Source organism: Patiria miniata, unplaced genomic scaffold (genome assembly GCF_015706575.1).
Source record: "Patiria miniata isolate m_02_andy unplaced genomic scaffold, ASM1570657v1 HiC_scaffold_1, whole genome shotgun sequence".
Taxonomy (NCBI): Eukaryota; Metazoa; Echinodermata; class Asteroidea; order Valvatida; family Asterinidae; genus Patiria; species Patiria miniata.
Genome location: NW_024037047.1, coordinates 16764873 through 16790804, shown reverse-complemented (window position 1 = coordinate 16790804; position 25932 = coordinate 16764873). Strand labels below are relative to the sequence as shown.

The 25932-nt window shown below is 39.0% G+C and overlaps 2 protein-coding genes across 2 annotated transcripts in view; one reads left to right on the top strand and one right to left on the bottom strand.

Moving 5' to 3' along the window:
• Positions 1-1062: 1062 nt before the first annotated feature.
• On the top strand, positions 1063-5568 carry LOC119723833. Its single transcript, XM_038194715.1, has 4 exons — positions 1063-1177; positions 2347-2438; positions 2797-2945; positions 5271-5568. The coding sequence occupies exons 2-4, from the start codon at positions 2399-2401 to the stop codon at positions 5508-5510; spliced, it is 429 nt and encodes a 142-aa protein (XP_038050643.1). The 5' UTR covers positions 1063-1177; positions 2347-2398; the 3' UTR covers positions 5511-5568.
• Positions 5569-7711: 2143 nt separating this feature from the next.
• The window catches only part of LOC119723822 (gamma-aminobutyric acid type B receptor subunit 2-like), a 30681-nt gene continuing 12460 nt past the window's right edge, over positions 7712-25932 (bottom strand). The window contains exons 3-16 of the mRNA XM_038194704.1: positions 24322-24492; positions 23261-23362; positions 22469-22534; positions 21823-22014; positions 20169-20399; positions 18038-18101; positions 17151-17240; positions 16339-16495; positions 15258-15390; positions 13509-13616; positions 12364-12489; positions 11193-11338; positions 10002-10194; positions 7712-7987 (exon numbers count right to left, since the gene is read on the bottom strand). Of these exons, the coding sequence (XP_038050632.1) occupies positions 7814-7987; positions 10002-10194; positions 11193-11338; positions 12364-12489; positions 13509-13616; positions 15258-15390; positions 16339-16495; positions 17151-17240; positions 18038-18101; positions 20169-20399; positions 21823-22014; positions 22469-22534; positions 23261-23362; positions 24322-24492 (1953 nt within the window). The 3' untranslated portion in view covers positions 7712-7813. The remainder of the gene's footprint in view (positions 7988-10001; positions 10195-11192; positions 11339-12363; positions 12490-13508; positions 13617-15257; positions 15391-16338; positions 16496-17150; positions 17241-18037; positions 18102-20168; positions 20400-21822; positions 22015-22468; positions 22535-23260; positions 23363-24321; positions 24493-25932) is intronic.

Below are 25932 nucleotides of genomic sequence, written 5' to 3'. Positions count from 1 at the left end.
TCGTGGAACTAATCACTTATTCATTTATTCACGTAATATAAATCAAGCAATATAAACCAATCGTCTAACGGTGGTATGCGGTTACCAGCAACAGCACGCGCGCCATGGCGCGCGTGCTGTAGGGCGTCAGACGACGGCTGATTTACGTTAGTAATTCTGCATTTTCATTAGTCAATTCACAACGGGTAATGCATTATGCATGTCTACCAAATCGGTAGACAAATGTAAAGAAAAACATAAGCGTTCTCCGCGAGATGGTAAAGGCCCTCGCGGCTTCGCCGCTCGTGCTAGTCTTTTTACGTGTCAGCATCCGGGGTGCGTCACGTGTCCGGGTAAGCGCGTGGGACTTGACTAAAGGCTACGTCAAGGACAACCATACACCATGCTACTGTCATGTCCCCAGTTCCCGTTCACATCATAATGGCTTCAAAATCATGCACGAATACAAAGTTATTCAAATGCCCTACCACTTTTACTCAAGGTTTCTCTACATTTCAAATTGTACACAGTTTCTTTGTAGTCGTGCCTTTCATACATCACCCCTTCTCCCGCGAAGCTGCCTCGTTTAATAATCAAGCTAATTATCCTAATCATCACTCAACGTTGCCGTCGTTGCTTTTGATAATTTTGAATCTCTTAAATCGGAGCCATATAGACCCAGTCACCCCCAAAATTAAACATAAGTCATAGATGTCCCGATTTTCTTTGAAGTGCAAAGAACATTCCGTTGGTTAACTGCAAAGTTTGAGATTTTAATCGATTCGGGGAGGTTTCCTTGCATCTGAATTCCGGGAGGGTTAAGTTTAGGCCATTCCATCAACATATCTTCTTGGCTGTTTCTGCTCATTTTGCTGGAAAGGTTTATGTAGTAACCTAGATATCTTTAGGTCTTGCGACATGGAGCGGCGCAGGTTCTTGTAGATCACTATACATCACTCTTATATAGAAAGTTTATCCTCAATTATGCGTCAGACGTTCATACTTCCGTCGTTTCCCCCATGGGAGCAGCTGCAGTATAAGTGTGCGCATGCCTACAAACTACGCCCTTTGACAGGTCATTGAGAGTTTACAACTGTAGTATGAGTTGAACATCGCTGCATGTATCCTTGTTGTTGACGCTTCAGCTGCTCAAAAGACGTTCCCCATTCCTCTTGGCATTAATTTGAGGAGATCTTGTGTAAGTTACATTCTAGCTGTAGTTGTATCTCTATGATACTCACTTGTTTTAGGCAGCATCATGCCTACCAGGTCGAAAATTGTGCAGTTGTATTTTGTTTAAAGGGAATGTACATGTACATCATTGACATTTGCTGTAATTTTCAGAAATGAACTATTTGAGGAAATAGTGTATTAGATCAAATATTGATACACTGACAAGTTTGAAGGTTTGTGTGCGAAAATGCTAGAAAAACCAGGAAAAACAAACAAATGTTCAAGCAGTCTGGTTCCCTGACTCCACTAAAATGAAATGAATCAATTTATAGATGCCGGAAAATTGTAAGGTAAGGAAACCAATCTAGCTGGCCTGCACCCGTTCATGAGCATGTAACCAATAGCAAACAAAATTTGGACTGAAAAAAATGGTAAACTTGGAGCAGTAGCTGAAAAATAGTTAGGTTTTTCCAACGGTGGTCGGCCGACCACCGTTGGGAATTTATACAAAATACCACTTTTCTTGAAAACGACTTCACATCAGGTGCCATAATTTTACAGGATGCTTTAGACTTCCATTTAAAAACATCCTAGTAAGGTCTTTCGTAAAAATTTGGTAGTTTTGTTTTCCGATGTTTGCAAATGATGTATATTCCCTTTAAACTGGATCTTGCTTTAAGCCTAACATTATGACTGGTAATGGTGGGATGTCGCTGGATCGTGAAGTTCAACAATGGACGCTGAATATGACTATAGTGCTTCAATTCCCCCAATTCACCTCTCATACAAAATTAACATCGAGGATTAACTAGTAACAATCCCAGACCACCGTGATCACATTGTGAGGTGGATGAGAACTCAAGGAGCAAATCCTATGTTTTAAGGAAACGGTATTTGAAAGAAATTGTTGAAATTTGCATCCTTCTAAAAATAACCCTGTCCGTTCTACACGGATATCATTCCCATTTCTCCTTTTAAATCATACATTTTTGCTGATCAGAAGGGTATTAACTTGTAAGAGGATGTATTTAACTTTCAACCGAAATTAAACCTTCTGTATTTTGGAACTATCTACCAATACAGCTCGAGTCTCTGAAAAAAAAACCCACCATATTTTGCTTGTTGGATTTTTTTCTCTCATCGTTGCGTTCATTTTCTTCCTTGGTCATTAATTGCCCTATCAACCTGTTACAGACGAACCAATTGCAGTGTCTATCGTTAAGTGACGCGACGGAACACACCCGCCATGATGTGTCTAAACCTGACAGTCATTGCCGTTCTCTTGTGTAAGTAATAGGTAGAATTGAACTTGCTGACAGGCTTAGTAGGGCGACTATGACATCCGCTTGAGTTCGTTCCAGTCCCTGCTCAGAATTTCAAGGTGAAAAGGTTTGTCATGCTTGAAGCTATGACCAAGCCTACTTAATAGTGCCCCCAACCCAATCCCGCAATTCGCATGGAGTTGACGCTCAGTAAAAACTGTCTGCTGATTCTACGGATTTGCCTTAGACTCAGGTTTATGTGTGTATCATAGTCCATAACTTACAATTTTGCTTTTGAGAAATTTACGTTTGGATTCATCTTCACATGTCTTGTTAAATTCCCTATTAAAACAATAATCGTTTGTTGTGCTTTATCCTTTAGTTCTTGGCACGCGTGGAGCAAATGCACAGTGTTACAACTGCTCACACAGCGAAGTTGGCCAAGGAATGATGGAAACTGGTCAGAAAGGTTGTGCAGATCCATTCATTGCCAGCGGTATAGACAGAATTACTTGCAACGGCAAATGCACGGTATGTTGCATACGAAAGGTGCAGAGGATTTTTTTACAACCCTTTTCGCGTGAGAACAAAAATCAAAGGCGTCCGTGAAAGCATGACGCTCAGTCGCTCATGCGCGCCAAAGTCGGACCATTTTGGAAAGACCTGCGAACGGCGAAAAAAGACCGTAAACAGCCAAGGGCGGATCCAGAAAAAAAAATTGGGGGGGGGGGCCAAAAATTTTTTTGGTCCCCCAAAAAAGAGGGTCAACAAAATTACGGCGTGGGGTTCGGGGCCCGCTTAAGGGCCCCGAAAATTTTTGATTCTAGATGCTCTGTGGTGCGATCTGAGGCAATTTCTGACCACTTTAACCAATGTTTTTTTTTGAGTAAAAGATGGTGGTGTACTCATTGCCTGCCTTTATTGCGATGTCACATAAAAAAATTTAAAAAATTGGTTTCGTCTGGGGGGGGGGGGGGGCATGGCCCCCTTTGGCCCCCCCCCCCCCTGGATCCGCCCTTGTAAATAGCTATGTTGCTGACTTTTGTTAACATTGACAGCAAACAGTCTGTCCGGCTTTCGCATGCACGCAAATGTTGGTGGTATGGGGTCCGCTCATAAGTCCGACGCTCATTGGTCCGACGCCGCATAAGTCCGAAATTTTGGACTAATGAGGCGTCGGACTTATGAGGCATCCGCCTCATAGGTCCGACGCCGCATAAGTCCGACGTCTCATAGCTCCGACGCCTCATAAGTCCGAAACAGCATTTGTCCATTGTCGGACTTATAGGGCGTCGGACCTATGAGGCGGAATTTATGCATCATAAGTCCGACGCCTCATAAATCCGAAATTTTGGACCTGTGAGGCGTCGGACCTATGAGGCGTCGGACTTTAATACGGCCCCGGTGGTATTGCCAATCAGAATGCGGCTTTTTTTTTTCAACTGAAATACAAGTCGTACTGAGACGTAGTGGGGCTCTGTAATGTATATTTACCCTCTTTGACAAGATTTGGCAAAACCTGCCAAGGAAACGATGACTAATAAATAGGGGTCAATATGTACCGACGCAGGTCAGTGGCGCCTATAGTTGTAGCACATTTTTTTTTTCAGTTTTCTGTGTATCTTTTTTTCTTCTAATTGTCATGACCAATCATCAGGCTAAAATTCAATTCAATGCATCAGTTAATATTTGAGTGAGCTTGTCCATAAGGAGAGTTTTTCTCTGTGTTAACAAAAAAAACAACCATTTACGGTGAGAGCCATCATTTTTGGTTATTATTCTGTGTATTTTTTTTCTACTTGTCGTGACAAATCATGTAGCTGAAATTCAAATCAATTAATCAGTTAATTTTTGAGTTAACGTATCCATACGGACAATGAAGTTTCTGTGCTGGCCAATCTTCTGCAGACTCTAACTGCAGATTTGCAAGTTTTTCTCCGTGTTGAACACTATTTACGGAGAGAGCCACAATTTTTGGTTCATATTCTGTGTATTTTCTTTCTAATTGTCATGACCAATCATCTGGCAAAAATATCAATTCAATTCAAGTTAACTTCAAAAGTTAGTGTGTCCATATGGACTATGTCGTTTCTGTTCAATAGTTCTGTTCGATCTTCTGTAGATTGTGACAGTACATTCGCAATTATGTCGGTTTTGTGCCACAATAGCCTTCACTTTGCAACTCCGGTCACCTTCTGTAGTACCAGCTGGCTTCGACCTCCCCAGAAGAAGCTGGTGTCACCTTAACCGGCTGCTCACATGCCACGGGCGTGCTGGCTACATGCTACACAAGTGGCATATGAAGCCAACACCTGAGTGTGACTGTGGGGCTGCTGATCAGACAGCAAGGCACCCTTGTCAACGAGTGCCCAATCAGAAAACTGGACGGTGGCATCGTTCGTCTAACCAGCGGTGACCCGATCGCGACACTGTGGCTGTCAAACATGGACCTTGACATTTGATTCAGCGCTGTATACGAGAGAGAGAGAGACTTTGCAACCGCCGATGATCTTTCAAAATGAACAAAAAAATGTTTGTTTCATTGCAGAAATTCACACGCTTTGGGAACATCTTTGAAATTGACCTCCCTGTCAATGCTTGGTTAATTTTAATGTCTGGATTGATTCCTTTTTTTCTGCCAGTAAGCTGAGTTTGGCAAATACCGTATTTAGTAGTGCGTCCTTTCTTGAAATGTTCCCAATGTCATTCACAAAATGATTAAAAGAAGAGACAGTATTTTTGAGGGCCAGCCTAGTGCCCTGTGTGTCTCGATCTCATCGATGACTGCCACTTGTGACTTAGACTGGAGTGCCAATTTTACAAAGATACCTTGTTCTTTTATCAATTTCTTTTCAGAAAACAAAAATGGTGATGCAGCCTTCACCAGACGGAAGGCAACCAGCCATGTATATGATTAGCCGCAGCTGTTCTCCACATGGTGCTCCGTGTGTGGAAGGGGATCAGGTGCTGATGAACAACGCAACCATGTCACAGTTTTGCTGTACGGGGGCGCTCTGCAACGGTCAGGGTATGGTTGGATTCAGCGGCTTGCTTGGTCTCCTTGCTCTGCTGACTACAGCAGCAATTTTTTACTAGTGCTGGCCCGTTCTTGAAAATTAAAGCTATAGTCCATCATTTGCAGCCATCCGAAAAAGTAACTGGCGTATTATTGTTGAAAAACATACTTGGTTGAAAGATAGTAAGTGGACTAAACTCCCCGTGAAATTAATCTGTCTGGCAAGCTATCATTTTGAAGTAATCAACGAAAGAAAGCCTTTCCAACGGTGCGTCTTAAGACGCACCGTAGGAAAATTTAAATTAGTAGATATTTTTGTTATTCGGCGCAGCGCGCGCAAGCTAGGCACGACGCACAGGTGCGCGCGGTTGCTATGATTCGTCGGATCAGTGCGCGACATCGCGTATTGCTGCAATTCAAAACAATTCAAAACATGATTCAGCAACTTTTGATTTGAAATTGAGATCCTAGAATTTTTCTCGGAAAATACAGCTGAGCTCAGCTGAAACTTCATCAGGTTAATTGTTCAGTATCCTTCATTAGATTTTGAACACTTTTGTTGCTTCAAACGAACAAAATGCACAAATTACAAATGATGGACTATATCTTTAAGAGACGTGTGCCTCTGGATTTGGGCTGATACACAAAAGCCTATTAACGTATTGAGGTTGAAGAGTGTTTTAAATATGCCTCATGGTTATAACTGCAAAGCATGCCTTAAATCTCTTTCCTTCAGCTAAATTGGGTAACAGAGAAAGTTATTAAAAAAAGGAGAGCCTGTCAGTCTAAGTGTGTCATTACGCCAATCAGACTAGCATGTTGTTTACATATCTCCATAACGAATGTATTTCTAATTAAATTTACTGCATTGTATAACAAAAATAAAGCTACTTATTTACACAGTCATCACTATACAGTCGACTCTCGTTAGTACAAACTCTGTTAATACAAAATTCTGGTTACAACAAACATAAAGCCTTGGTCCTGACTGTGTCTTTATGTGCACAATGAATGGGGCTGATGTTCCTCTTAATACGAATTTCTGATAATAAACAATTTGGCTAATTCCGAACGAGTTTGTTATAACGAGACTCGACTGTACACACAAGAACTGGTTAATGATACACCTACCTACGGAAACCATACATCTATACAGCATTTGAAAATATTTACAGTGCATGGTTTTCACATGGGAAGCCAGCCTCTTGGGCTGATTTAAAAAACGAAAACCAATGTTCGGATGAAATCGCATTTCTACAATCTCTTGGAAAACTCTAGCTTTTAAAAGTATGAAACAAAAATATTACAGAATCTATTTAATTACAAAAGTTAAGGGAAAATACAAAAACTATACTCCTAACGCAGTGTGTGAGTGGAGTTGCCAACGACTACCCAGGAATAATTTGTGTTGACACCTGTTAAAATGACATAGCTACAATTAACAACAGATCTAAAATGTGACCCTCCAGCAAAAAAGAAAAGAAAAAAGGACGGATGTCATGCACACGGCCGTATTTACCGGAATTCAGATTTGAATTTTAGGAAATTTGACTTTGGGAAATTTCTGAAGGAGCTCATTTTGAGAAAATGTAACGACACATTTTTCAGTTTTTTTTTAACTCCATGAGACCTCTGGAAAGTGGGAACTTGAATAACTTATAACTCTCTCAGATTCTGTCCGATTCCAATATTCTGTATAATCATTGGAAGCTTATTCAATGCGCTTTCCAATGACCTTATGAGCCCAAAATGCCAATGCAATGAGCCCAACGTAATTGGTCAAAGTCATTTTATGCTGGAGGGTCACAAAATGTTCGAAGTCAATCTATAACTGTTTAAACCCTCAATGACCAACATAGACATTATTTTGTGCAATTAGTTTTTTTTTAGAACTGTGATATTATCATATCTCCTGTTTACCAGTTTACCTTTTATGAAATACATTTTGGAAATATATTGTTGCTTTCCAGTTCTTTCCTGTAAGTATCGGTACTTTCATGTGTAATGTCCTCTCTGTACCTATCTCACTGACGGACGGACTGACTGGCTGGCTGACTTAGTGTCACTTGTTCGCAGAGCAGTGTTATCAAAGATAAAATGACTATGCCTAAACCCGGCTCCAGAGACCACATACTCTGCAGAAACTGTAGTGTTAATTTAACACCATTCGGTATCTATATAGGACAACACCAGTAAAATTTAACACCAGATGGTCTCATAATTATAGATACCAATGGTGTAAATTTAACACTGCAGTTTTTGCAGTGTAGATGAAAAGATTTCCTGTAAATGGTCACTCTAAATCAAGTTAATATAGATTGATGTATTCTGATACCAGCTTGCCTAGTCTCATTTATGTTGATGCAATTTGACGTGGTCCACTTTATTTGTGGATGCTTGAATTCCCCTGACTATCTGTAGGATGGCTGCACAACGCCTGCTGACTGGGCTGATCTGTGCCGTGATCCGTGCCGACAGGACGGTTAACTGAACCCACCCTATTGCCGGTAAAGTTGACCTGCTCCGCAACGGCGTTCTTACGGAAAACCGCTATGATCTAGGGGAGAACACAATAATAATAATACGCATTTATAAAGCGCTGGTATCTAGATTCGCTCGTACCCCCCGCCCTGCAAACAGGACGCTGGGATACTCGGATGAATTCACGCTCTGATTGGTTGGATTTGCGTGACCAGTGACCTGCGCGTCATCAAGGTCATGACTCTGCAAGGTTTTGAAACGGCCGTTAAGAATGATTCATTACTCTTTTATTCCAGTTAAGAGATGTAGGAAATTCTGTAAAACTTATCTGTGTGTGTAAATTTACAATTCCCATCACTTGCTCAGGCTCCGTTTCGAATCACGAACGGTCGGATTGCATTATGCGACGCTCAAAATTTTGTCCACATGGTCCGCAATGAAACAGAAATCACATCCGGTATGGAATGTGCGTATTTCTATGGGAAGTTTTCGGATAGCATTTGCGCACATTGTCTAACTGCAGTCTTGAACAGCTGCAGCCAGATGCTTTATACAAAGGTCATAGGCCATTTCCTTCACAAGATTCTGTGAAGCTCATCAGAGTATCCCAGCGTCCTGTTTGCAGGGCGGGGGGTACGAACGAAGTATCTAGATAAACATATTCACTGGTCTGAGCTCTTCATAGGCTTGAATGAAGAGGTACGTTTTGAGACAAGTTTTGAAAGAGTCAACGTCAGGGTTGTGATTTCAGGGCTATTGGCTGACTGTTCCGTAGGCGAGGGGCTGCAACAGAAAACAAAGTCTGTCTTCAACAGTCGTTAACCTTGAAGTTGTCGCCACAGGCAAGTGTACATCACGAGAACGTAGTTGGCGCAAAGGCTTGTATGGCGATATGAGATGTTGCATGTGGTGGGGTGCTATTCCGTTGATACATGTAGACTGGTAGGTGATGAGGAGGAGTTTGAATATGAGCTATAGTCCATCATTTGTAATTTGTGCATTTTGTTCGTTTGAAGCAACAAAAGAGTTCAAAATCTAATGAAGGATACTGAACAACTAACCTGATGAAGTTTCAGCTAAGTTTCAGCTGTACATTCCGAGAAAAACAGCATTCTAAGATCTCAGTTTCAAATCAAAAGTTACTGAATAATGTTTTGAATAATTTTGAATTTCAGCTATACGCGACGTAGCGCACTGATCCGACGAATTATAAAACCGCACGCGCGTGTGCGTCGTTCCAATACTTGTGCGCGCTGCGCTGAATAACAAACGAACTACTAATTTAAATTTTCCTACGGTGCTTCTTAAGAATCACTGTTGGAAATGCCTTCTTTCGTTGATTACTTCAAAATGACAGCTTCCCAGAAAGAATAATTTCACAGGGAGTTTAGTTCCCTCACTATCTTTCAACCAAGTTTGTTTTTCAACAACAATTACGCTAGTTACTTTTCGGATGGCTGCAAATGATGGACTATAGCTTTAACGGAAAGCCAGTGTAATACTTTGAAGACCGGGGTAATGTGTTCAAACTTCTTTGTGCGTGTGGCGGAGGCCGCCAGACGGAGTTGGTAGCTGACGGCCCAGCCGAGGCGGGCGGGCTTGGACTCCCCATCCCGCGTGGGGAGTCCTGGCTGCAATGTTCTGGATTCTTTGAAGATGATCGATTGTGGAAGCTGAAAGTCCATATAATTATAGTGGATTGCAATAGTATATCACTGGGTACACTGCATCCATTTTGCAAGCTCCGACAATTGGGGAAAAAAAGGTTCAACCTAAGATCAAGTACTTATATTTTGTTTATCAATACGATTTTGTCATGCCTTTCGGGCAAAATACTTGTACAAATTCTTAATTTCCCGAGGTAAACTGTTTATGCATAAGGACTGGCAAATGTCCCCGTTATCATTATTACATGAAGTAACTTACTGTCTACGTGACAACAAAATTCAAATTGCTTTGGGTTGCTGTTTGTTCAGAGGAGGGGAAATGTTTATCTTCACGCTTTAGAGAATGCCCATAAGAATACGATCATAAACAGACCAAGTGAATAAATGAATGAATCAATGAATAAACAAACCGTCCATTCTCACCTTAGGAATGAAGAGCATGCAGAGAGTCATCGTCGTGCAGAGTAGCAGAAAGCCGGCCACCAGGGCATAGGTCACTCCCATAGAGGACACATTGAGAATGGACAAGGGTACAGCAACCACGCAGCATATGACTGTGTTGTAGATGGACAAACCCACGTAGTAACTGTCATTCAGACCTGGAACATTCACATTCCTGAAATATAAATATTTTAATTATTCACAGTACATGAAAATTGTAAGCTGATTAATTAAGAAGGGAATATAACAGTGTGGAGGAACAGTTTTACGGTAGTCTAATTTAAAACTGGGTAGGGGCCTGGTCGCCCAAGTTAGTTCTAAAGACAACGCTCTCAATAACGTATGTTACACTGTTTGATTAAATTTGTTTCATGGATGACGTTTGGGTCCAACTATAAGTATGAGAATTGTCCCCACTAGCCCTGATCACCTAACCTGTAAACCTAGCTGTCAATTTTCATTGTTGTACTCTCATATGAATGCTAACATCAAAACTGAATAGCCAAACAACGCATCCAAAATACCCGAAACATTTTGTTTTTGAGGCTCTAGCACTCGCCGCAGAAACAGTACCGCAATTATTTTTATATCATTTTAAAGCTTGGAATCTTCAATGTATCCCGTGTGAGTGTTGGTTTGAATTTTAGAAGGTTTTTGAAATTATTCGCGTTCAAATAAAGACATGTCAAAAACAAACTCAACCGATTTCAAGGAAAATCAATCATGCGCATTTGTTCTAATGTGAAAATGCTTCATCATGTTCATGATGTGATGATCTCGTTGCCTTTTACTTTCTGTGTTTCCTATTCTCTCCGATCCACGTAGACTTCACCTCAAATGAAGTTACAATGTTGTTTCTTCGTTTCAAGTTCAATTTTGAAATTCACGTGCAAGTATGTGCGGATTAAAAAAAAGCGCTCAAAGTGTGACTCGAGTTTGCATCTGATGTACCGCGTCATCGATTTTCCTTGAAATCGTTTTTTGTTTTGTTTCAACATTCCTTTTTTTGAACACAAATAATTCTTTTAAAATACCAATACTCGCCAGGGATAGAGTTCAAATTCCATGCTTTCGAATGATATGAAAATAATGGCGGTACGTGTTTCTGCGCTCACGCTTGAACCTTGCAAACAAATTGCGTTTTTTGGGGGACGCGCTGTACAATGGATTTACCTTGTCGACCAGGCCAAAAATGCGCCAAAGACGACCACAAATGCTTTGTAAATGATGATCGCCATGGTCCATATGGTGTCGTTGACTGACGTGCATTTGACATGTAACTCCACGTACCTCCTGTACAAAGCAAAATCCTCCTCCGTCTACATATGGGGGAATATGGATGACTGCATGGTCACATTTAAAGACCCATACTAAACAGTGTCAAAAGAAGAGCTCTAGCTAGATTGATTGCATTTTTTTTTACCACAATACGGCCTGTAGATCTATGTGCAAATAATTGTGTCGTAATTTTATAGTATAGGTGTTAGGGCAAAACCTGAGATGTTGTGTGGCAGGGACATTGATTTTTATTGTCGAAAGCACTGACGGTTGAGTTAAACGATCATTATCAGATGTACAAAGATGCATTTGTATGAACACGTTCATGAACACGGGAATACAAAATTAATCACTGAATCATTAAGCACAGACTAATTGCTAAACCTTTTTTTAATTGTGGAATATAACAATAGTGACGATTCTATTTGAAATTAAATGGAATGTACATCATTGGCTTTTGCTTTAACTTTCAGAAATGAACTATTTGAGGGGTTAGTATATATAATAGATCAAATTATTGTTGCACTGACATGTTTGAATTTTTGTGTTCGAAAATGCTGGGAAAAACCAAGAAAAACAAAAGTGTTCAAGTAGTCTGGTTCCCTGACTCCACTGAAAATGAAATGGATCGATTTATAGATGCCGGAAAAATGTACAGTAAGGGAACCAGTCTAGCTGGCCTGCCCCCATTCATGAACATGCAACCAATAGCAAACAACATTTGGACTAAAAAAAAAGGTAATTTAAAGCAGCAGTTGAAAAATAGTTTAAGTTTTTCCAACGGTGGTCGGCCGACCACCGTTGGAAATGTATACACAAATACCATTTACTTGAAAATGACTTCACACCAGGTGCCATAATTTTACAGGATGCTTTAGACTGTCATTTACCAACAACCTGTAAGGTATTTCGTAAAAAGTTGGTAGTTTTTTTTCTATGCTTGCAAATGTTGTATTTTCCCTTTAACGTTCACAATGTTATTAGTGAAAATACAAGTCGTGCTCAATTTGATGGTTTCGATCATTTTAACTTTGTCCATGATTGTTACGTCTTTGATTTACCATACCTGCGGCACAAGAACTTCTTCATTTACAATTCCAATAGGATCAATGATCTGCCATGGAATCAGGATAGCCAGATCTACCAGAAGCAGGATTCCAATAATGATGAACAGATGATGGTCCTTGATAACCTGTTACAGTTAAGAAAACAAAATAGTGTCAGAGAAAATTATATTGACTGTTCATCATTGGAGGATAACAACTTTTTAAATCAAAGCAGTGTAGTCTCAGGAATGCAATAAACATGAATCAGACCTCATTAATCAACATCACAATCAATCATAGAATTAACATTTAAGGCCCACTTCCTGTAAAACGGACACCAGAGTATATTATTTGTTAATAATGGCTGGCCACGGAGACAGCATTATATGAATGTAATCATTTTTAAATGATCTCAATATGTCCGTGTCGCCTGTTTTATGAAAAAGGGTGATGAAGTAAATCACCAATGAATGTCAATTGATAGCTTGGTTATAATTGTACTAAGATTGTTTTAAGGGCATTTAATTCTCTTCGATGTTTATACTACTTTTTTCCTCACGAGAGGACTATTTTTTATCAGGGGAGTCAGGTTGGCGTAGCGGTACTTTCCTCGCCTTCCACCGCTGTGACCCGGGTTCGAATCCCGCCTGGGTCAATATGTGGATTGGGTTTTCAGTCCCTACCTGATTCCGTGGGTTTTCCTCAGAATATTCTTCTGGGCTTTTCCTCCCACCTCTAAAACTGTAATTTATTCACATTGTCTTCTCTTTACTGGGACCCATGGGAGATCAGTGGATTCCACTGAATGGGCTACCCAGTTAATATAAGAAATAAATAAATGCTTTTATCATGCTAAGACACCCACTACGAGTTTTGTTTTGTTTTGTTACATAAAACCTTATTAGTTCGTTACACCACTTATTGGTTTGATTGTGTTCAATGATAGACAAACACGAAGTAAACGTTATGCGTTAATAAGAGAATTGTCCAAAACATACAGACATCTCTCGATTTTTGTACTTCATTAGTATATGATGATTCTGCATAATGTTGGTCATAGATTGGGAATGACTCCTGTAAACGGACCTTGAATCAAACGTTATAATTGCGAAAGAATAGGCTGTTTAATTGTTTTCGAGAAGAAGAAAATAAAACACCAAGCCACCTTTCTTTTTGTTTTGTTGTGAATGACGATGCTATACACACGCCACATTTTGGTGAACATTCCCCCGAATGCAATGGTAAAAGCCAGGGCCAATCCCCACGACCGAACCTGAAGATGAAAAGAGAGAGAAAAAAAATAAACTACAAAATGCATACAACACTGAAATAAATTACAATGCCCTTTGTATATGCCCATGTACGCAATGCAATTACAACGCACACAATGCATTGCAAATATGGTTTTAATTTGATAATACCGTTAAGTTGGTATGAATGCATTTGACGTCTTTTCTGGAAGCACAAAAGTAGCATCCGAACCTTTGTGCCATCACCAAATCTCTTTTCAGCGGTCGTTAAGTTAAGAAGCTGAAGTCGGAAATCGATAGTTACATCCACAATTTCCGCTGGAGCTCGTCAAATTTACCCAGACACACGACAACGGTCATTCTAAAGTGAATCAATAATTTTTTTTAACGAGGGAGTCTGTAATATCGAGTTTTAATCACCACTTGTCAAAACTTCATGGTTTATAGCTGCACCGAGAGTTTGTCTTTCTTTTCTTTTCTTTTCATTTTCGTTATTGATTGCCGCTTCAAGGTCCGAATAGCACGCACAGTTAGGAACACAACCATTGAGCATCTTCATCGCTCTTCAAAGGTTAGAGTCCTGAACTCGTATAAAACCAAAATGCACTTTAGTGTCACAAGAAACACAAGAATAAGTACTCAGGAAAGCCAGCGGGATCAGCTATGAAATACAAATCCCAAGTCACATGTTGCTCTGATTGCAGTCCAAAAATTGTGTTTAGCGACAATCTTGCTGTCAGTACTTTGTAAACATTTTTAGAAGCTAAATATGACATGTTTAATTACTGAACATCAATGTTCAGTTGCTAAACGCTATCCGTCAATACCCTCAACACATTTCGTATTAAACATGTTTACCCAGTGATACCAAGAAACTGTTTAGAAAAGTATTTTATTGCTTAAAGGGAATAGGGCCTATACAACATTTGCAAACATCGAAAAATAAAACTGCCACATTTTTACGAAATACCTTACTAGGATGTTGGAAAATTACAGTTTAAAGCATCCTGTAAAATTATGCACCTGGTGTGAAGTCATTTTCAAGAAAATGGTATTTTTGTAAAAAATTCCAACAGTGGTCGGCCGACCACCGTTGGAAAAAGCTAACTATTTGTCAACTACTGCTCCAAATTTACCATTTTTTTTTCAGTCGAAATTTTGTTTAGTATTGGTTACATGTTCATGAACGGGTGCAGGCCAGCTAGACTGGTTCCCTTACCTTACAATTTTCCGGCATCTGTAAATTGATCCATTTTATATTTAGTGGAGTCATGGAACCAGATGACTACTTGAACATTTTTGTTTTTCTTGGTTTTTCCAGCATTTTCGAACACAAAACATCAAACATGTCAGTGTAACAATATTTGATCTATGATACTAACCCCTTAAATAGTTCATTTCTGAAAATTACAGCAAAAGCCAATGATGTATATTCCCTTTAACACAGCTTTTGCAGTGTGGGATTCGAACCCGCGTCACATACATTGGAGAAAGGAACTCGCGGCCCCAACTATCGATGACATTAACATAAAACGACCATCCTGACAAACAGGGTGACGGTTAAAATCCGTTAAGAAATTAGTGCTTGCTGATCACATTTTTTCTTTAAGATTCCACTTGCAAATAAATCAATTATTAAACAATAACAAACTTAAAGCATTTACCGTGCAGAGAATACGGAGCGTGTCTTCGTCGACCAGGGAGCGATCCACTCCCATCAGAATCACACACAGGTAAGCCAATATAATACCAATTGATATCAAATTGTTTACCTTCGGGCTGGACATCTTCACTTGTCTAGATTATAAAAAACAACAAGATAAAACAGTCTTGCTTGATTGAGTGATGTTAATTATCTCTAAAGGTATATTTTGAGAGGAAGAACTTACTGCTTTAATGATAAATGCTCGCAATTATTAATTCTACATTGGAAACGCTGAAGCGTGAAATTCAAACTCATTACATACATGTACAAACATACTGCCAAAAAGGAGGAAAACAGCCACGGTCTGAGGGTTAGGCGGAGGGTTATGTTACGAGTTATAAGATTAAAATTGAGGTTAGTTCATGGTCTGATACCCTGTTGTTGAGTTGGAATTATGTACAAGTCCCAATCTTATGGAACTCATTTTGAGCACAATTGTGTGATAAATTGTAATCCCAGTGAAGAGCGTTCCATGAGTTTGCTTTAAAAAAATAACATTTGGAATTGATGGGTCAGAAAAGCCTTTTCGGGCATTGTTAATTGACTTTTGATACCCGTCGTCTTTGAAGTATACGTTATTAAAAAGTGATACCATGTGCAAGTGGCTGCATTATCATCACAGAAAACAATGACTATTTCCGATGGAAAATAACTGCTGTTCTTATTATGTGTGGTGCTTAATAGCTTACGATACCATAGCCAAATGAACATAGAAGAAGTTCGTGGCTGTATCGTATAACGGGTTACACCTCTATGTTCCGACACCCCTATGTTCCGACTGCACATATTCCTATTCCTATTCCTAACCCTAACCCTAACCCTAACCCTAACCCTAACCCTAACCGGGAGTAACACATTCTAGGTTGTCGGAACATAGGGATGTCGGAACATAGAGCAGTCACCGTATAACGTTGTCAAAATTGTTGAGAGTACCAGATTAATTTTGTGAACCTCGCTTTCCTTTTTTGTATGATCGTTTCGTCTGTGCATTATGAAAATTGCAATGTATCATGTAATTCACCTTGGGGACCTTTACACACCTGTTTTGCCGTTTCCAGATGTTGAACACTATAAAACAAATGGCAATGATTGTCCCGAGACAACACAAGACACAGACCGTGATCAGGATTGCTATCGGTGTAGACTCAAGTTGCGTTATTGTCTGGGTGATATCGTAATCGAAGGGCGCTTTACCGCCTATGTGGACAAAAGGGAATAAAAAAAAAACCCATTTCATCCGTGGGCTGTTATAAAGCGAAATGTCTTACTTATCTCATTTGCTCAAGGTCATACAGAATAACTAAAATATATTAAAATGGACATTCAATACAGATCTGTTTTTTGAAGGACACGTTTTTATTATGCAATACTGCGCTTGCGCACATCTTGTTTTCACTATTTTTTTTCTTTTAAATAAAATTGAACGTGATATTTCTAGATTATAGAGAGTACCAACGAAATTCGAGAAAGGTTTTTAGCTTCATTACAAGTACTACGCACTTGCATAATCGTTGCACCAAAATGTAACAGTAGTTGGAACAAAAATATGCACAATAGAAATATAATCGACTCACGCACGCAGCATTGCAAATATTGCTTGTTACTTTATCCCTCTAGAAAAAAAAATCAATTTTGTTGATAACTTTATTTGATTAAGTCTTATTCTCTAAGCAGGAAAGCCCTCGACTACGAACGTACATTTTCAGAGCCTTCAGCATACGATAATTGTCAATATAATGGAAAGTGAAGAGCTGTTGCTACGACTACATGTATATCACAAATTAGCGTCACAATGCTTTGTCCAAGCCTTATCAAATTGGCGTCACCTGACAGTGCGTTGACATGCACGTACCTGCATAATACCAAATTTCTCTGGTGCTGATCAGCCAAGAAACTGAGTTGTTATCCTTGTCGTAAGTGCCTATGACCTCCTCACTTCCATCTGCATATATAAAGTGAGATATGTCAGCATTGTGTCTGAAGACGGAATATGATTCAAGTCCGTACTGGAGTATGGTTCAACTCCGTCAAAAAATGACACATTTTCCTGGCGTTGTAGTTCATCTTTACCTTTTTTGTTATACTTGCACTCATTTTTTGTTTCCCTTACATTAAAATTGTCTGATTTGTACTGAAGTGATCATAACTGTTCCTACTTCTAAATTAAGTAAAATAAATGGAAAGGAACTTACCCATTCCAACAAATGAAAAAAAAATGTGCTGCATTTGGTTATGCCACATTGAGAAAACATATTCCCTAATTCGTTTCGACACAGCATCGGATGCATGATTCAACACCCGTGAAAGGCATATAGGATTCGTCCCAAGAGTAACCTTTGTTGCGATTGTTTTTATCAAGAAACTTACTTGGATTAAAAAATCGCACTGGTACTAAACACAACTTGAAATTGTTCCCCCGGCTTGCTCTCATTTAGAAGAAATCAAAAAAATATAGGTGGTTTCCAACAATCACGTAATTGACTGATCATTGGTAGTAAAGAGTGATATAGAAGAAATCATACAATGTGATCAAAAGGTTGTACGTGCATTTTTTTTCAGTGGTTTCTCCAAAAGTGTAATATCCACTGAGCTGAAACGTCAACAGCTTAGGTTATACATTCCTCTTTTAATTTATACATTCTTCTTTGCATTTCAAGTGGTTATTGGAAACGAACAACATGTATAAATGAAAAGCAACTTATGCCTTTAATGATTAATAATTATGATTATTGTAATTACTTATATTCTGTTCAATCAGAAGTGTTCCAACTCTGTCACCCAGTTCAGAATATCCAAAAGGACCCTGTGCAAAAAAAGTGTATCAAAACATCAAAATATTACCTTAATAAAAATCATATCAACAGTTCAATAATGATTGTATGAAGCCCACTGAAAATTTTCATCAGAAACCTTATGTAATAATTATAAATAAAAATGTGTAATGCGCACGTTATAATAACAAGAATTAACACAAATGAAATTCATTGTTTAAAAAGGGGGTTCAAAAAGTAAGTACATCTAAAATGCATATTAAGACAGTAACATTAAAAATACACTGATACATAAGCAATGAAATAAGTTAAAAGCCAGTTTAAAAAGATAAGTCTTAACTTTGCGCTCAAAACTGTCAATGGACTGAGAATGTTGAATGTCGGTAGGCAACTTATTCCATAATTCTGGGGCTGCTGATGAAAAGGATCTACCTCATTCTGCACTTCGGAATTTCCAAACGCACTTTTTTTTGGAACGTAAACAATATGCGGACGTTTTCTTAACAGTAACACGATCACTGATGTACTTTGGGGAAAGACCATGGAAAACGTCAAAAGTGAAAAGAAGTATTTTAAAATCTATATGAAATTTCACTGACAGCCAATGTGGTTGACGCAAACCCGGTGATACGTTGGTTGGACGTGTGTGTATTGCTAACTTTACCTAGCAGCTGCCTCATGAACGCTTTGTAATTTGGCTATTTCAGAGTTGGGTAGACCACACAGAAGACTGATACAATAATCAAGGCTGATGGTAATACAGGGCGGGGATCTAACCAATGTTCCCCAATACCGATGTCCCCCACTACCGATGTTCTCTCAAATCCTTAGGACTAGGGTTAGGGTTAGGGTTAGGGTCAGGGTTAGGGTTAGGGTTATATTGGTAGGGATTTCGGGGAACATCGGTATTGGTATGCACCCTACAGGGCATGGGCGTCGCCAGGATTTTTTTTAGAGGGGGGCAAAAAAATTTTTGCCAAAAAATGTTTGTATTTCTCAACACATTCTCGATTTATCAGTTTTAGAGGGGGGCAGGGACATTTTGCCCCCCCCCCCAACTCATTAAATTTACACCACTTTGTCTTCGCGCCTCTTTTTCTTTTCTTTTCTTTTTTCTTTTTTTCTTCCTTTTTTTTTTTTTTTGCTTTTCCAGGGGGGGGGCAAGTTGCCCCCCCTCGCGACGCCCATGCTACAGGGAGTCCTGAAAAAAAATGGTGCATTTAAACCCCTCAATTTTTGCTAATTTACAACCGAAATTTTCTGTGGATGTTAAAACCATTTTCAAAGTAATAAATTTAGCTTGAGAATACCGTTTGTTTCTTTGAGATTGCTTTTGTAAATCGAAAGATATATTTGAATAACGGCAAAGCCAAGAAACCCATTTTGTGCCACTCTCTGTGAACCAGTTAAAATCAGTATAGTCCTAGTCTAAAACCAAGTCACTTTACTGTTAGTGATTTTTAAGCAGAGTGTGCAATATTTGTTTATATTTAGTTGAACTCTTTCATTGAAGTTTTAAAGAAGTGAACCTGTCTGTACTATTAAATTGTTTCAACATAAGAACAAAACCCTACATTGTCGTGTGAATGGAATGTTTGTCTTACACCCATAGGGATAATCTTATCAAAAGAGCCATACTGGCATTGTCTGATCTTTGAAGCACTCGCTTCCTAAAAGTGGCACACTTTTGGCTTTGCGGTTATTCAAACATATCTCTGGATTTACAAAAGCAATCTTAACTAAACAAACGGTATTCTCAAGCTACATCCGTAACCTTGAATATCGTGTAAACATTTGCAGTTAATTCCGGTTGTAAATTGGCGAAAATGGCGGGGTTTACATGCATACACCATTATTTTCAGAACACCCTGTAAATTCATGATTAATGGTGATGCATGGACAAAAAGGACAAAACCTGCTAATACAGTGTCTTTGGGAACAAAATGAAAGACTTATTAAAAAAACAAACAGTTTGATATTGGTATTAGGAATGACTCTTAAACAAAATAAACATATTTGGGTGCACATCCTTCTCTTGTTTTCACTCAAATTCACTCAAAATTAAATAGCGCCGTCCAAATAAAGGCTTTTTCATTTACCGAGACACCTGGGAATTTCTGGCGCTGTACGCAGCGGCTGACGACATCGGCGAATTCCTTATCCTCGTAATGAAAGGTATCCAGTGATCTGTTGAGCTCCTTCTCAGCGTCGTGTAAACCTAACGCCAAGGACCACATCCCATCATAAGCATTGGCTGTCAGACCACGACCTGTCACGGGGATGCTGTAACCAACCACCGGCTCCATTTGTCTACGATATTCCGCCGGTGTCTGCATGAGGGAACCAATCAATTTACTCAAAAGAGTATTTGTCGACCTAATATTAGGAGTATAGTCTCAGCAAACAAAATGTCATAAAGGGACCTCTCCAGAGATTTAATGTCCTTTAAAAAAATGTAAGAAACTTTTGAAGTTCAGCTTTTTAAAATATCACATTTTCACAACCCGACTAATGAAATCGGCAAACTTCATCTCATTATTATTATTGGTTCCAACTACACAGCTGTCATGCTGAATGCGAATGTGCTGAATGCTTTGCCAGACTAAAATGTCACCATGCATCCATTGGTACAATATTGACAACGGTGTTCAAATCTACGATATTGGTAACAGGACGCCCAAGTGTAAATACTCGCGAGATTATTTCGATCCAGTACTTCAATTATAAAGTACTTGAATTCAGCGGGAACAACCATGGCTTGCTGGTAAAAAGGGAATGACAAATGTGCGTAATTGGACCGAGGTACTTCCTTTAATTGGTTAAAAGCGTCAATATTTGAGAAAAAGTGGTCCACGCTGCTCCTGTATTGTTGACTTTAATTCAGATATGTTTGTTGAAGGACGCGATACTGAGACGAAATGAATCAGAGACTGTAGACTCTGGGCAAGTCTAGTTTGATTTTCGTGATTGCAATTTTGCAGTGGTCTGAAACGTTATAACTGGATCAGTCAAACAGGCTCAAATTCTCATCTACAAATTCACTGCTGAAAAAGTTTCCAATTGTAAAGCAGTGACAGACAAGTTGGCGGTCATATATAGACCTATTTCAAAATACCTTCTTATTCCATAATACTATCTTTCAAACATTTCAGGCAACTGAAACAATCTGTTTCTAAAGAGGAAAACTAAAAATGCGATGACAAAAAGTGACTCACAAATTGACAAGGACATTTAAAAAAGCAGCTTTATAGCCTAGTTTGTAGAGGCTTCAGAAATAAAATAAAACTGGCTGATTTGTTTTCAAAGGTCGAACAGCTAGACATTATAATTCACAAATTGCATTATCTTATACAGACAGTGTTGTACAATTCTTTAGACAAAAACATACATATTGATTATTGCAAAACGTTAAGTTGAAGTTAACCTAAAAGTCTGAGACGTTGTCGGGCGCGATGACCTTGTTGATTCTTGTTTTAAATATATAGGACCTATATACGTCCTATAACACTAACGTAACAATTTATATATTGATGTATTAATCTGCAACCAAATCCCGGGCTAAGTTCAGCTTATCTTCACAAGAATTGTGAAAAGGCATCACACGAGTTTTGCATTGTTTCAGATTGCAGTGCTAACTGAGCCGATGCATTAAGCAAGCAAATTTAACATTCCCGGAATGACTAAAAAGTCACTGAATCTAGCCTGGTAAAAAAATCATATCTATTCTCTTGACTATAGCAAGAATTGACTTACTATGCCCGCGATAGTATTGACTTCTTCTCGACCGTACTGACTCCACATGATGGTCAGATAACCCTCGCTAGCTATCTTGAGTTCATCAGGAGTGCAACTTACACCTTCCTCTGCAACCTTCCACCAACCGTTTTTGAAGTAACCGGGTATCATCCACACGTATCGCGAACCATAAAGGCCCAGTCGGTATGCCTGGAAAACAAAATAATGGTAAAATAAAGTGTTTTCAAAAGCACTTTGGAATTGTAATATTAATGTGTTTTGTGCATAGTTTACCTAGCCGAGGACTTCATTACTGACGGCAATAGTCAGCCTGTCCGTACCTCCATCTCACTGCCCAAGAGCGCCCCGCGTGGTCTGATTTGAACTCATCCATATCAAACCCTTTCCATCTTAACCATGCACTTAACATATCTCGTAGCATAAAATCAGGCAATCGCAAGTGCTGTATCGCAGTCTCTTATGTTTTTTTTTTCATTTTGAGTACCGAAGCAAAACGCAATTAAGATAACAACACGAAACGCAACGCAATGTAAGTGTTTTTAATACAATGACCTTGGCCGAAGCTGGCAAAAACCATTTTATAATTAATCCCTGACCATCGAAAGGTATTAAGCAAATTACACAAACAGCGAGTAATACTTACGCTACAAAACACCTTACGGACTCGTCCCTCATAAAAGTTGGCCGCTATTATCCTAGCGTCCTTGTCCTGAAAAGAACGATTGGATTATATGATTTTCCTCGTCCATGTGGAATCCAAATATAATTTGTCAGAAGGATTAAAAATTGTTCGATTGACAAAGCGTTTTATCCACTCCTTGGTTTTCAAGCATGATCGAATGAGGTTTATATTGGGGGGGGGGTAATGCATCGTAAAATTAATTTGCTTTTATTGACTGAAAATAGTTGGACGGCACGCACAATGGTCAAATCATTCAGAATGCCATAGTTTGAAGATTCGAGATCCTATCAAGGAGAGTGCTTATGGGTGATTAAAGCGAACAAATTTATGGTATGAAATTTGAAACCTTTTAGCACATACGAATATGATTCCATGTACGCCCACATTACATTTAGATTTACGGCAAGTTTATAGCTGTGGATATCAATCTCGGGTTCCATAAAGGAAAAGAGCTGGTACGTGTTTGTAACTTTGTATATACGGCATTATGTTTCAAGCGTGTCTTTCTTCCTATTTGCAAGGAGAAATTCGCTCCAACTAGACACCTCTCGTCGTTTGTGACGAATGATATGGAAAGTACACTGAAGACAAAACAATTGCTGATGTGCATTCTTATTAACATTGTAACATTAACATTCGTAGGGCAAGAAAATGTGAGGAGCAACAGATAATGGACGTGCTGGAGTATAAAGTACATCCAGTGTTAACATCTACGTTATCCGCACCCAATGAGTTTTTAAAGTTTGATAATACCTTGAGGCGCTGGATTGCGTCAAACGGATTGGCCAGAAAGCTCTCTGCAGCAATTACTGTCACGTTGTTTTGTTCAGCCAATTTCTGCATCTCAACCGTAGTCTGCCCAAATAAAGTATTGATAACTTTGACATTGCACTGAGTAAAACCGGTTAAATCAAGTATTATTTACAAAATACAAAGTTCTGTATAATGTTTCTCAGTGAATGTTTGTAATTGCATCTTGAAGTTACTGACAAGCAGAGTTGCTGTTAAAAAAACCCAGATTGGTCGTCGTTCTTCATACAACGCAAAGATATAATTGGGTTTCGGGGAAAGAAGTACCTTTTGTACAATGAATATGAACGAGGACAAAGTTCCCGTCATGAACAGTTTCAGCTCTGCTGAAAGAAATATTAGCGCAGATAAATATCTTTGTTTGGGTTTCATGGAAAATCGTTAAAATAATGTGTTATTTCAAGCATTTCTTTGGAAGAGTGGACAATGAAGGATTTAAAATAGCTCTATTTATCAATTGCAGCAATTGCAATTCCATGTTTACACAAACAAGTTCATTCTCACCTTAATCTGAACAAAGATCCACAAAGACCTTTACCAAAAATTATTATATTAAATGTTTTTGATAAGTTACCTTTTTCTTAGTGCCCACTTTATAAAATAATTTGGAAAAAATGAATTGCTCAAAATATTCATTAGGATGCATAACTATATTATCTAATGAGATTTGATGGTAGTGGCTTCTATACGCTTGAGAAAACATAGAAAACATATATATGTTAATATTTTTTATCATTTGTCTTTTTTTTTAGGGGGATTCTGTTTGTGATACACGTAAACCAAAATTACAATCTTTTCTCTACCGCCTTTAGGCTAAATTATGAGCAGGCTATTGAATTAGTGCGAGTCCTTCCTTCTTTTTGAGCAAGCTTGTTCGTTTTCGGTTGGTATACGTTAACCGAGTAATTTTAACATGTGCTTTTAATGTGTCAAGGTCAACGAAACGAATTTACCCGGGGAGATTTATGTAGAGGAAAAATTACACCAAAAAAATGAAGTTTTACCCCAACATGAGGTTCAACTGTCTCATGTAGCGTGGCGATCTTAGTCCAACCAAAGCGACGAATGATGCCCATTTCAGCGTGAGAGAACCCGGCCGCTGACGTCAGGACGCGGTAGATGTACGGGTACCTGGCCCGGTCACTCAGTACAGGAGAGGAACCAGCGGGAGAGATCTGAAGCAACATGAAACAATGACAATGATGAGCATCAGCATCACACGTTCATGCCATTGAATCCAATACTACGTTTTACCGGTTGGTGCCACGAAAGTTTAAAAATGGGAATTACTCGAGACGATTGGGAGTGATTGAGAGGTATTAAACACTCTGTTGAAGACAGGTTGGAGTCTGCATATTGCGCATGCCTACGTGAGGATTGTGAAGGTTCAACCAACAAAACGGTGCTGGCACCGGATTTCACAGGAGTCACAATTTCATGTGACACTGGAAAAGTGTGTTAAGACCAGCCAGCCATGTCTTTATCAACCGTTTGAAACCGGCCACTTGACGGGCTCTTGACCAATAGGAATGGGTAAACTGTCTTAAGTCTTTATAAATGGTACTTAAAACCCGCCACAAAAATCATGGGAACAATTTAAGTGTCATGAAATTGAGTCCTACAGTCAAAAGGTGTTGCCCAGAAGCGGACAAAACGAGGTGAATGGTCTCCTAAAACGCGGTGCACTTGAGTAAACCGCAGAGATCCCCTGTCCTCCTGGATGGCCACCAATGTGTTCAAACATGTAACACAATTACACCTTTAAATATCAATTCTCCCGCATATACACGCTTTTTTGTCTTAACCTTGGCAGATTTAATGTTCCTGAAATTGGTAACTCGGAGTGCCGTGAGTAAACTAGCTGTGTAAACGCGATACAGTGAAAGAAGTGTCGGAAGGATTTCTTTCGCTCATCACACCGATTTTGCGTCAGTGTCCCTTGCCCGGCCAATCCATGCGTTACAATGGCCGCAGTCAGCGGCCGGTCATTCAGTATACGCTTGGGAGAATTTTGGTTAAAATGATTTTTACGCTTTTTAAAGCGGGTTTAATTTCACACGTTTCATATCTAAATAGCCCACAAACATGCAAACACAGGAAACAGAACAGAATCTCCGGCTCGATGTGGTATTATTAATTCTATGAAAACCTGTAAGGATTCAATCCAGTGTCAAACAGTATTCACTAAATTATATTACTGCATCTATATTTGATTTACATTATTGAATTTAGTCATAGAATTTATTGTCAGTTGTATATTAAAACATACAATGAAATTCATTATGGCGTTGCGAACTGTTAAAAAAAAGTATAAATACATACATATATAAATCAATGAGTAAAAATGTGTTAATAACGACTTATTACTGATAAAACACCTTGTACAATTACTATTTAAAAAATGCATTGATACTCAAAACCAAATAAATTAATACTAAAACGTTAAAACTATATTAACACTTGTTCATTTACTAGACGTACTGCACTGGGATAAAAACTGTTGAGAGTGCGATTGGAATTAGCCCGGATTGTTCTCTAACGTTTGCCTGTTCTCATCAGCTCAAATAAATAACTAGCAGGATGGAATTCGTCATAAATGATTGACATTTTTATTT